The 12573-nt window shown below is 42.3% G+C and overlaps 1 protein-coding gene across 3 annotated transcripts in view; it reads right to left on the bottom strand.

The window, feature by feature from the left end:
* PRKG1 (protein kinase cGMP-dependent 1) overlaps nt 1–12573 on the bottom strand; it is a 1261759-nt gene that overhangs the window by 1088490 nt on the left and 160696 nt on the right. For 2 of the 3 annotated variants that reach the window (XM_043596140.1, XM_043596139.1), the window contains exon 2: nt 2057–2223. In XM_043596140.1, coding sequence (XP_043452075.1) covers nt 2057–2223 — 167 coding nt within the window. Of the gene's footprint in view, nt 1–2056; nt 2224–3814; nt 3895–12573 lie in introns of those variants that run through there. The other variant, XM_043596141.1, reaches the window with a different exon arrangement.

The following is a 12573-nucleotide window of genomic DNA, read 5'->3' on the forward strand; positions in this document are numbered from 1 at the left end:
AAGCTTCTTCTAACATAGCTAGTGGACTTGCAGTTAGTCTTACAAAACAGAATAGTATGCATAAACAATATTTTTTTTAGAAAAATTTGCAAGGTTGTGCGGAAACCTATTTTCGTAAGAGATACTCAACATAAAGGAGAAGTGAACACACAGGTTTTCAAAATATCCATTTCTTGAATGGATTTTCAATAATTAGCATTTGCAAAAGGCTGAAGTAAAGTATATACCTCGCTTTACCACAATAGGTATGTTCTTACAAACGTGCCTGACAATGAATTAACTGAAAAATCAACTATGAAACCACTGATATACTGTAATCTAAGAAATGCTTTAACTTGGTTTGTAATTGTTAGCACTCCTTAACACATCCCTCTGTATTTATAGGTTACGCTCGGCCTCGATATATTTCTCGCCTCTTTCTCATCCATTTTGCTCACTACCCACATACGCTCTCGCCCTATAATTTTATCTCCTTCCCCTGCAATTGTCTGGCAAGTGAATACTGTTTGTGTTTTTGTTTACTGGGTCTTGCTTTTATCCAGAAGAAAGCCTAACTGAACATTTATGTCTTTTTGGCCTGGGGAGAAACTTTAGAACACTGACACAAAAGCCGAACACTTCTAGAGAAAAAAAAAAAAAAGACAGAACTTATGAGTTAAAAGTTGAATGCCTAATATATGTCAAAAAAAGATTACAAAGGAAAATTAAAAGGTGAATGACATATGCAGGAAGAACATTTCTTATATACTGTCAGGTATTTGATGGAAATAATACCACTCACTGCTATTTTTTAACATTTTACACTGTACATTACACATTTTTTACTCAGACTGTTTCATGTTAACTTCATAACAATCTTGTAAAGACAGAAAAAGCAGGACATTCCAATATCAGCATTAAGGACAATTTGGGCCAGATAATTCTTTGTTGTGGGCGCCTGCCTGGCAAAGCGGAGTTCCTGGTTTTTACCCACAAGATGCCAGAGCCTCTCCCCCCAACCCCGACCCGTCCCCATTGCAATTGTGACAACCAAAACTGTCCCGAGGCATTGCCAAATGTCCTGTGGAGGGACAGAATCATCATCAGTTGAGAACCACTGTCAGAAACAAGTAGTGCCTTTTTTAAAAATATACAAATGAGGTTAAACTCAGAGAAGTGATGTCACTTGCCCAAATAATGCCCCTTCTCTTAACAACCTATAAACTTGACAATTCTAGGAGATTGCCATGAATGCTTTGGTTAAAACACGGATCACCACCTGTAAACTGATTGCGATTTCTGTATGGCCACTCTGTGATCTTATAGGCACCTCTGAACTCACTTTCTCCTTGGCTGGTCTGGTCATGACCTCAGGCTTTTGTTCCCCCCCCCCCCCAGAAAGAAAACATGGCATTATAAGCTCCAAGCTAGAAATAAACAACACGAAAATCTGTCTGGGCATAAAATAAATTTGTATGGTGCCTCCCTCAATTGTTTTTTTTTTTCCAAAACGGTTTCTATCTTCATTTGCGCAACATCTATGGAACAATCTATCACTCTTATTAATTAGGCAGCTAACAGGCCATCTGACCGGTCTGATTTATCTCTTTCACACACATATAAAATGCTGAAAACACTCTCTTTTTATAGCACAATAGCAGGAAACCCAGTCATATCCTGAAAATGAAAAGTAGAGTTGACACTTTGATTATCTGACCAAGAATACTTCCCGACGGTCCCAAGTTTCTCTGGAAGCTTCGTGAGCTTGCTCAACGACCTGACAGTGTGCAGACATACACAGCACAGTAAACAGCGTTTCCTTCCTTCACACTGTCACCCTTTCCCCAGGTCTAAAAAATATCCTCGACTCTCAGATGAATATTCTCAACACGAACCCTTTGTACAACGAGTCGACCACTGTATTTAAGTCGTGTCCCGCCTCTTTTCAAACTGTTTCCCAACAACAAAAGAGGGAAACATGGAACCGTCCCCTGTGATCCATGGCCTTCTGTGTGTGGGCTGATTAAGACGCAAAGGGAATATTTGAATGTCAGAGGCTCAGGGTTACGAACCATACCTTCCATGACATACACCAGTGACCCCACGTCTCCTTCTTTGATGATGCAGCTGTCTTTGCCATATTCCACTGGGTACATACAATCCACAATCTCCTGGATCTGTGACAGCTCCAAGTTCTTCATAAAGTCATTGTCAAGGATAGCTTCCTTTATGAGATCCTTGGACCTAGGGAAAGAGAGGGAAGATTTACTGGCACATCTGACAAGCGTTTTCATAGTCTGTGAAGTTGAGCAGCGCCATAGCGTGTTCTGGCACACTACGATGCATTTGCTTGTTAGGAATCCAATCGTATTCTGAAAAGACCTAGGAACAAAGTAATTCTGCGGCAGTAGGAAAGGCGTGAGAAAATTTCCTTTAAATACACTATCATTTAATGCACACGTGACCAACCAATAAACAAACCAAAGTGTGAAATTCCATTTTGTTTCAGAATGTTCTTTAATCACGAAGATTGGGAGAAAGCCAGTAGATGAGCATTTTAAATTGAAGTTTGCAACTTAGTTTAAGAATAAATGCGAACAAGGGGCGCCCGGGGGGCTCAGTCGGTTAAGCATCTGACTTGCGCTCAGGTCGTGATCTCGCGGGGTTCAGGGGTTCGAGCCCCACATCGGGCTCTGTGCTGACAGCTCAGAGCCTGGAGCCTGCTTCTGATTCTGTGTCCCCTCTCTCTCTGCCCCTCCTCTGCTCACACTCTGTCTCTTTCTCTCTCTCAAAAATAAATACACATTTAAAAACGTTTTTAAAAATAAATGTGAACAAGAGACAATAAATCTTTTTAAAAATTTTTTATGGCACAAACACTCTTACCGCTATCTCTACATATTATAAAAGAACATTAGGATGTATTGTACTATATATAATTACAGTAAAAAATTATTTGTTTGCTTATTTGTATGTGATTCTTCCACTAGACTTTATGCTCCACGTGGATGGGGATCATTTTTACTTTTCTCTCTATGCCAAGTGTCAACACAATGTCAGTTACGGTGCAGGTGCTCGAGAGTAATATCTGGGTTAAAAAACTGGTAAGAATTGGACTCCTAATTAGCCGTTTGAAACAACCGGTAGAAACGTGATAGATCCTCATCCATACCTAACATATTTTCAGAGAAAATCTCTTTCTTGAAGCAGTTTACAGTGAGGTGCCCAGGAAGATAAAACTCTACTGCACAACATGTGTTTAAACACGACATGATTTAGACATGGATTAAACAGGTAGTTGGCGGGAAAGATATTTTTACAAATCCTATCATTGGAATTCAAAGTGGTCACCTGGGAAAGTGTTGCCGAGCTTAACGATGGTGGTAATTTGAGTCTCTCTCTTGAATCCCTTACCAGGGATTGTGACAAAGCAACTAAAAATTTTCACGAAGAATGGTAATGGTATGGGGGAAATTCCTACAGTATACTTAGGTGAAAAAGCAGAAAACAGAATTGTTTTTAGACTAAGAGAATATTTTATGTGAGAACTTAGAGATAGGAGAATTTGGAGAATAAGGCAATTTAGAATAGAAGAAAACCAGGAGGTGTCACCTCACCTCCATCAGTATGGCCGCCATCAAAGAGGTAAGAGATAACAGATGCTGCGAGGATGTAGAGGAAAGGGAGCCCTCGTGCACGGTCAGTGGGAATGGAAATTCGTGCAGCCACTATGGAAAGCAGAATGGAGGTTTCTTACAAGATTAAAAATAGACCTACCATATGATCCAGTAATTCCACTTCTGGGAATATAACCAAAAGAAACAAAAACACTAACTTTAAAAGATTATCTGCAGCCCATGTCCATAGCAGCATTATTTACAATAGCCTAGACATGGTAACAACGGGAGCGTCTACAGATGAATGAACGAAGAATATGCAGAACGTATACATGCGCGCGCACGCTATGGAACATCATTCAGCCATAAAAGAGGAAATCCGGCCCTTTCTGACAACCGGAATGAACTCTGAAGGCATTATGTCAAATGACATAAGTCATAGGAAAACAAAGTACTATATGACCTCACTTACGTGTGGAATCTAATGCATGCGCGCGCACCCACGCATGCGCGCGCACCCACGCATGCGCGCGCACCCACGCATGCGCGCGCACCCACGCATGCGCGCGCACCCACGCATGCGCGCGCACCCACGCATGCGCGCGCACCCACGCATGCGCGCGCACCCACGCATGCGCGCGCACCCACGCATGCGCGCGCACCCACGCATGCGCGCGCACCCACGCATGCGCGCGCACCCACGCACGCCAAACTCCTGGAAAAGAGATTGGATTTGCAGTTATCAGAGATGGGGGACAGGAGAAGAAGGAATTGGAGGAAGGTTGTCAAAGTGCACAGAGTTGCCATACCTAAGTATGGATATGGAATGGACAGCTTGATGACTACAGTGAACATTGCTGTATGATCCAGAGAGAAACTTGTTGCGGGAAATTTTTTTCATTCCTTTTTATTATATCCATAGGAAATGAGGGCTGTTAACTAAAACCTATTGTGGTAATCATTTCACAATATATATAAATTAAACCACCATGTTGTGTACCTTAAACTTACATAGTGATGATGTCAATCATTTCTTAATAAAACTGGAAAAAAATTACCAACTCAGAAGAATTTTATGTGAAGACCGTAATGTTACTTTTCAGTAAATGGTAGGTAAAAAAGATAGTAATAGTATTAATTGCAGCAGCAGTAAAAAAAAGGGGGGGGGGGGTGGGGAAGGGACATAACAGAGTATATACAGCAATGACCCGAAACAATTTTAGAAGGAAATAAACAAAATGTTGGCATTGGTTGCCTTTGGTGACAGAATTATGTTTTTCTTTCTACTTTTGTCTCTTTATAAAATTTTCTAGAATGGGGCATGCTTTTTCATATTGAAAAATCACTTTAAAGGCAGTTTATAAAAAGTCACTGTGCTATTTGGAGAAATAAAAATAATCTAATTTCATCCACTTCTCATTGAAACAATGACATATTTTTGGCATATTCTTTTATGTCTTTTATTGGCATATTCAATGTTACCCTTTGCAATAGATTCTTGTTCATGTGGCTGCGTTTAAATACTAATGGTAGGGATTTTCACCTAATATAGAGACAGCCAGTTGTTAAGAACTTCAGAATAGACTATTCTAAAAGTGAGACTTTTGGGGCCCCTGGGTGGCTCAGTCAGTTAAGCGTCTGACTTCAGCCCAGGTCATAATCTCAAGGTTCGTGGGTTCAAGCCCTGCTTTGGGCTCTGTGCTGACCGCTCAGAGCCTGGAGCCTGCTTCGGATTCTGTGTCTCCCTCTCTCTCTCTGCCCCTCCCCTGCTCATGCTGTCTCTCTCTGTCTCTCAAAAATAAATAAACATTAAAACATTTTCAAGTGAGACTTTTACGTTAGTCAGGCAGGGTTTTTCAGCCGTTTATTCCAGCTTGCCAAAACTTTATGCAAAACTCTGTCCCCATCTGTGACTATCATGACATCTCCTTTCTTAATTATCTTCACCATCTGATGTCAGGAATGGCAGCAGCACCTTCAGAGTGACTCCTGAGATCTACTGTTCTAGGATCACATTTCCCAACACCAGGACCTAGTTGATGTTCAGGAAATTAATTTAATTAAATAGTTAAATAATCTCTTTACATAAAATGCCTTTATTTTCTTTGTTTGGGTCAGAGAGTGAGGTCATCAATAGGTCCTTATTTTCTAATATCGTAACTCCTGGAGGCTATCAATCCCAGAATCCCTACCTGGGGAGCCACTGATGGCATCTTATCCTTTCGGAAACATTAATAGTGCTCCATTAAAAATCTAAGCCCTAGAAATGCCACCAGCTTCGAAGGAGAGCCCTATTCTCCCCAAAATAATTATCTCAATCCAAGGATGGGTGAAGAAAGCATTTCTCTTTTCTCTTAAGTAGGACTATTACCCTGTTTTGTGAAGACTTCAGAAATGGTGAAACCCTGAGGTCTAATGCAATCTCTTAGAATTACCCAGATTTTCCAAATGTTGACCACAAAGTCAGTGGGGGGAGGGGAACTTCAGGCTGCTGTCGCTTCTCAGATTTCTTTTGAAATGGAGGACGTCCGATCTCAAGTCTCTGAAGAAACAAAAACTGGGGGTCGTCACGTATGTGTTTGTGTCACTTCAAAACACACTGAGAAATAGGGGACCTGTGTCCTACCTGTCCTTTCACACAAGTACCGTCCAATGAAACGCCTGTCCCTGAAACGTCACCAACAATCCATCTCATGCCTCTGTGTGGCGTAACCCGGAGATGTTCTTGTCAGGGAGCAATCGTGAACGCCCTGCCCCTTCATAGAAGTCTCCCTTAAGTCCTTTCCCACCTAGGGCTTGAGCCACTGGGTCAATTCTTCGTCTCCCTTTGCTCCAACCTTATGGACTAGAATCGATCACCGCCTCCACTTCAGTCTCCTGTGACTCCTTCTCTTTCCTTGAGACACAGTCTAAGACACTCGCTGTACCTAAAATATGATGCTGCACGCGATGCCAGCAAGCTTGGTGATCAGTCTGGGAGCTGGGGAAAGCTGCTATCACAAGTTCCAGAAGGCGGCTATCTGCTCTCGCTCAGAGTACATATTTTAACAACAGGCTGCACGAATTCAGCAGCCTGACCTGGGGACTGTAAGAAGCAAACACAAAGATCTTGATGTTTGATCCTTCCTGTCTGCTTCTGTGTATAAACAATCCATTAACATTGTTTTTCTTCCGTGCTCCAAATGTGTGGCTTTGGAAATACAAACACCATAAAAGGAACTTGGTTATTTTGAGCTCACCCTATTGATTCGTCATCATCAAACTGTCAGCCTCTGAAATATTGGCTATATATAAATGGTGTGCTGGTAAACACCCCCTCTCCATGGGGGGGGGGTAAAAAAAAAAAAGCTTTGGTTTGTAGCATTTGCCAATTTCCATGGTATAAATACTCCCACCATAGCCAATTTCAAGCCAATTTCAAGTCTACTAATGTAAAGTCAACCTGCTTGCAAAATTCCTGAAAATTTAACAAGCAGTTCCTATATGAGCCAGTTAAGAGTTGGCTCCAGCAAATTGCTGGATATAGATTATTTTTCTAACACCCTCAGAATTTAATGTGCCTTAATTTATAAGTGCTGAAACCAACATGATAATCCTTTCCTTCTCTAAAAATTTCATTAGGTGACATAATACCCCCAGATCATTTAAATGCCAAGATTTCCAGCCTTGAGTCTTCCCCACTTTCAGGTTTTAGAAAATGACTTGGAAAACCCACTTCCCCTTCTACTTCTGCAGAGAAAGTTCTTGAACAGACGCGAATAGTTGGTAGAAATAATCTTCCTACACAAGCTTTAGTAAAAACGGGCAATTCTAGCCAAGTGTCGGAAAATACACACCTACTTCTCTAACAAAGAAGCCGGCATTATTCACTATTAATAAACAGAGCCTCATTAGTTTTCTCAACATTAAACCAAAGGCTATTCTACACCGTGGTTATTGTGTCCTGCAGTATCTACACAGGGCTAGCGTTATTTCAAAGAGCAGGGAAGGCTGTTTAGACTGGGGCATCATGAAGGCTTCTCTGAACCGAGGACTCTATGACAATAGGATCCAACCACGGGAAGATTGTGCAGACGACTATTCTAACTGAAAGGAAAAACACACAGAAAGGCGCAGAGGTTGGAATGAGCTCGATCTGTCCAGAGGCCCGAAAGGACACCTCTGTGGCTGAAGGACAGAGCGAACAAGAAGCCAAGGGCCAGGAGAACGAGATTACAAAGGCAGGCAGGAGGCAGGTCTCCTAGGGTCTGGAACGTGGTGATGACATTGCAGTGTTTTCTAAAGCTACAGGGACGCAGGGCAGGAATGGAAGAGAGATGATTGACGGGCAGTAGATCAGACATAAAACAGAAATAATACAAATGTACTTTAAGCTGTTTCTGAGTTCATGGAGGTTTTCTGCCATGTATTTCATCGATTAACGGAGGCCAAAACTGTAACTTATGACTATGTTAATAGGGAATTCTTATTGTTAAAGCTCGTGGGAACCCCTATCTCTGAAGTCCTACATTTCCTTGGACTTTGAATCACTGACGCTTGGGCCACTTATGCACTTTGGGAAAGAAAGAGGTCTCATGTCCAATTTCAGGCTGTCTTCAGAGGCCTAGAATTTACTCTCCACTCAAAGCATCTCTTTCGTTTCGCCCTGAACACACACCAGGCAATAGCAAATATGGCCTAGAGGGCCGGGCCCAGAAACGTTGAGAATTATCACCCGGTCCCTCCGTTTCAAAGACTTCCAGGCACTTTAAAAAACAGTTAAAGGGGGCGCCTGGGTGGCTCAGTCGGTTAAGCGGCCGACTTCGGCTCAGGCCATGATCTCATGGTCTGTGAGTTCGAGCCCCGCGTCGGGCTCTGGGCTGACCGCTCAGAGCCTGGAGCCTGTTTCCGATTCTGTGTCTCCCTCTCTCTCTGACCCTCCCCCGTTCATGCTCTGTCTCTCTCTGTCTCAAAAATAAATAAACGTTAAAAAAAATTAAAAAAAAAAAACAGTCAAAGCTACTAAATTATTACTATGAGTGAAAATCAGCCAAAATGGTTTTAAAAGTGTAAAGTGTCTATAATCAGCTTTTTGACTACAAAAGCGCAAACAGGACTCTGTCCTTTTAGCTCTGGATGGTCAGCTGTAGGCTCCCAAGTCAGAAGAAGCAGTAAATGCAGTTTCAAAGCCGCCCCTACCTGCAGTATAGTCTGCAGAGGGCACCTGAGAGGTCTAATCGGAAGTAAATGGACGGTTTACTCACATAAAGTCATTACAAAGCCCCTTAAGAGTTTCCAATCCCAGGAGTCACCTCAACAAGGTAACTCCATTCATCTGCTGCGAACTATCCGGGTAATTACCTGCAAGCAAGAGACACTCTTGGACTACCCGCTCTTGCTGCCCCAGCAAGTTACAATTCTATCTCAACAGTGGGTCCTATCTCTGGTCCAACAGCTTTCCTGCATGAGCTTTGCAGGTCTAAGCTGGCTGAGAGCTAAGAAATATCCATCAGCCCACATTGCTTAAAGACAGAATTCAATCCCGCAAAGCTACTGACCAATTTAGATATTTCCTCACAACTGAAAATCGGCTTTCAACAAGTTCCAGCCTATATTTTCACATCAGCCAACTCTGCCGTGGCCATCTCGCTCTTGTAGCAGAAACGGTCATGAAGAGATCAAAACTATTTGCAGCATTTGGACCTAAAATCCACACACGGGGATAGCTGGGCCAAAATACATGGGAGCAACATAGTTCTTGCTGACCACTGACAGTAATCTTTTCTCAATGACCTGCATTGCAAATCATTTCCAGTTGCCATTTCCCTTCTAAAAACTATCCTGTAGTTCTAACACAGATGAGAGTCTAAATGAAATTGAGATATTATAACTCTAAGGGAAAAAAAATGCTTGGGGCAAGAAGATGGTTCACCCGCAAGACCTATGCGCTCGAAAATCACTCAAGCCTCCTCGTTTTTAACTAATGCTCTGTACTTATTCAAATTGACAACAATATGAAGTCGCTCTTGAAATCACCGCTTCAATGCAAACAGATGGAGCAGACTTGTGCTAATTAAAAGAAAAGGAAATTATTGTTCTTTGTACGTGTTCACCAACTTTCAACAAGTCAATGTTAAAGTCTTCGCTCAACTATTCAAGTCATTCAGTGCCCTAGAGATACATTTTACAGCTACTTCATACTAGTGAGGCTGACTTAAAATAGAACAGTCTCCAAAAGGGCCCAGATCAAACGCTCATCCTCCGAGTTTCTCTTTCGTACCACGGAAGTAGAACTGTGGGGTTTCACAGAAGCTCCATAAAGCGCTTTCCGTGAGAATCAAGAAGACCGTAGGCGTTACAGAATGGAAGAACCATGTGGCCTCGTCTATTATGAATGAATTCTATTTTTAAAGTTTAGCTATCTAAACTGAAAAACAGAGCAACAATTAGGGAGAAAACACGTGACATATATTTATACGTCCAATCGCAATTCAACACCGTCAAACAACCGTTCCTCTCTCAAAACCCTCCAACAATGGCGATCCCTTAGAGTTCACTCGTTTCCAAGAAGGTCAACACGATCACACCAGGAACATCCAGCAAGGTGCCTCGCCACCCCGGGTGACCCTCCCTACGGGTGCCACAATGCTCCGTGTAGCTCTTGAAAACCTAGTACCTCAAGTTATGACTGTGTGTTCTCCATGGCCGTTTCGGTAAGTTCAAGGGCATGATGTTGAAGTTAATCATCAAAGAAACCATTTTAGAAAAACTTCCTGCTGTTCAGGTGCTTCTCAGGTGAAGCTCTGGGATATGCTGCATTCTACTGTCAATTACCTAACATTTGTTTGAATTCAGCAGCAGGAAAATAACATGTTTCTCTATAAACCCTCCACCCGCCAAATATGTGTACTTTCTATTGGCTCAAAATTAGGTCTTGGGCCATTCATGACTTCCTCTGGTGCTGCTTCCAGAAAACGAGAGCCCAAGTTGGCCTTGTAACAGTGACCCTCGGGTCTTAAGGAACAGGTCATCTGTTTTGATAAACTTGGTTCAACTGCATCTCCAAACAGCTTCGCTTGCATTGGGCTTTAATCCATGAGACACACTGAGTCGGCTTAAAGGGAGATGACATACATATATATATATATATTTTGAGAAATTATTTTTTTAATAAACTTAATTTTAAAATAAATTTTAAATTTAATAAATTTAAAAACCAAACAATTATGCTCCTAGTTGTGAAAGCTCGGTGGTTTCCAAGCTTCTCAACCAGAGTGGAAAAGATTAACCAGTGGTGACAACATGAGATCACAGTAGTAGGTAGACTACGACTGCTGCTGTTGCTACAACCACTATTTATCTGGTTAATCCATGTCCCTTAGCAAGGAGCCTTATGTCACTTCAGTTCCACAACGACTTACTGAATTTGCCACGGTGGAGCTGAGGCTCAGAGCAGCTGTATAACCAGCCCAATGTCCCCCAACTAGTACATGACAGGTAAGAGTCAGGATTTTTTTTTAAGTTTATTTGCGAGAGAGAGAGAGAGAGAGAGAGAGAGAGAGAGAGAGAGAGAGCACACACGCGCACATGAGGGGAGGAAGGGCAGAGAGAGAATCCCAAGCATGTTCTGCACCGTCAGCACAGAGCCTGATGTGGGGCTTGCACTCACGAACCATCAGATCATGACCTGAGCCACAACCAAGATTCGGAGGCTTAGCCCACTGAGCCCCCTCCCCAGGCATCCCAATAGGCATCAGGATTTAAAGATAAACCCATGGGACTCCTAAGCCTCGCTCTACTAAACTGTGTGGGTTACAAGCCCACGACACAAAATTGTGTTGCCAATGTGAATAAATTATCCCAATTATGAAATCCAAAAGCAAACATTGTTCCCATTTATCTCTACTTCTACAAAAGTTAAGAATGCTACGGTTGGATAATATGACCTTTTATCTGCAGAGAGCACTGCACGCTTTCAAAACAATTCCCCATCTAACATTTCATCCTATTATTGCCACAAACCTGTGAAGTAGGTAGAACAGATGTTACTATTATCCCTATGTGGCAGATAAGAAAACAGAGGCTCAAAGGGGCTAGACGCCTGCCAAGTCCGTGTTGGAGATTAAAGGAGAACTCAGGGCAACTGACTTGCAGCCTGAAATCAACATGTTTCAGACCTTCCTTCATTACACGCACATTCACATTCTTTCTGTCTCTCTTTCTACATCTTTGATTCTCTCTGTGCCTGTCTCTCTTTCTCGTGCCTTCAGCCATTGGGCAAAGACTCAATAAATCCACTGCCCCAGCATCAGCAGGGAACTGTGGCCGTTTGACAAGAATTCTATAGTTTAAAGAACTCTGTGATGGTTCATTCAGGGAGATTTCCGCTCTGATCCAATTCATTCTCTACATTTGCGAAGCGTGACTATGTCTTGTGGCTTTCATAGGGAGATAACCTCTAATACAAAACCACCTCTTGAACTCGACAATGGAATTCAACTCACGTGCTTTCTGTTTTGTTTTTATTGTCTTAAATTGTTTTGAGAGACAGAGAGAGTGAGTGGGGAGAGCCAGAGAGAGAGGGAGAGAGGGAATCTCCAGCAGACTCCATGCTCCGCATAGAGCCCAAGATGGGAGTTCGGACCCACGAACCGTGAGATCATGACCTGAGCCAAAACCAAGAGCTGGATGCTTAAACTGACTGAGCCACCCAGGTACCCCGAACTCAACTCATTTTACTCCAGGGTGTTCAAACATCTGTTGTGAGCACACCCCTTTTCCCTCTCCCTCCTTTCCTTCCTAAAAGCCTGCCTCATATGGACTTCGTATACAAATACGAAGGGGAAAGAAAGTGTGCAAAAGTTTCCTCTTAATGAATATGACATGTTAAACATTAAATGCTTTCCAGAGACGTATTTTACGGTAGAAATCTAATATGGAGAATTTATAAACCTAGCAAAACCTGTTAATACAATGGTTTCTGTGCTCTAATTTGATA

Source organism: Prionailurus bengalensis, chromosome D2 (assembly GCF_016509475.1).
Source record: "Prionailurus bengalensis isolate Pbe53 chromosome D2, Fcat_Pben_1.1_paternal_pri, whole genome shotgun sequence".
NCBI classification, from domain to species: Eukaryota; Metazoa; Chordata; class Mammalia; order Carnivora; family Felidae; genus Prionailurus; species Prionailurus bengalensis.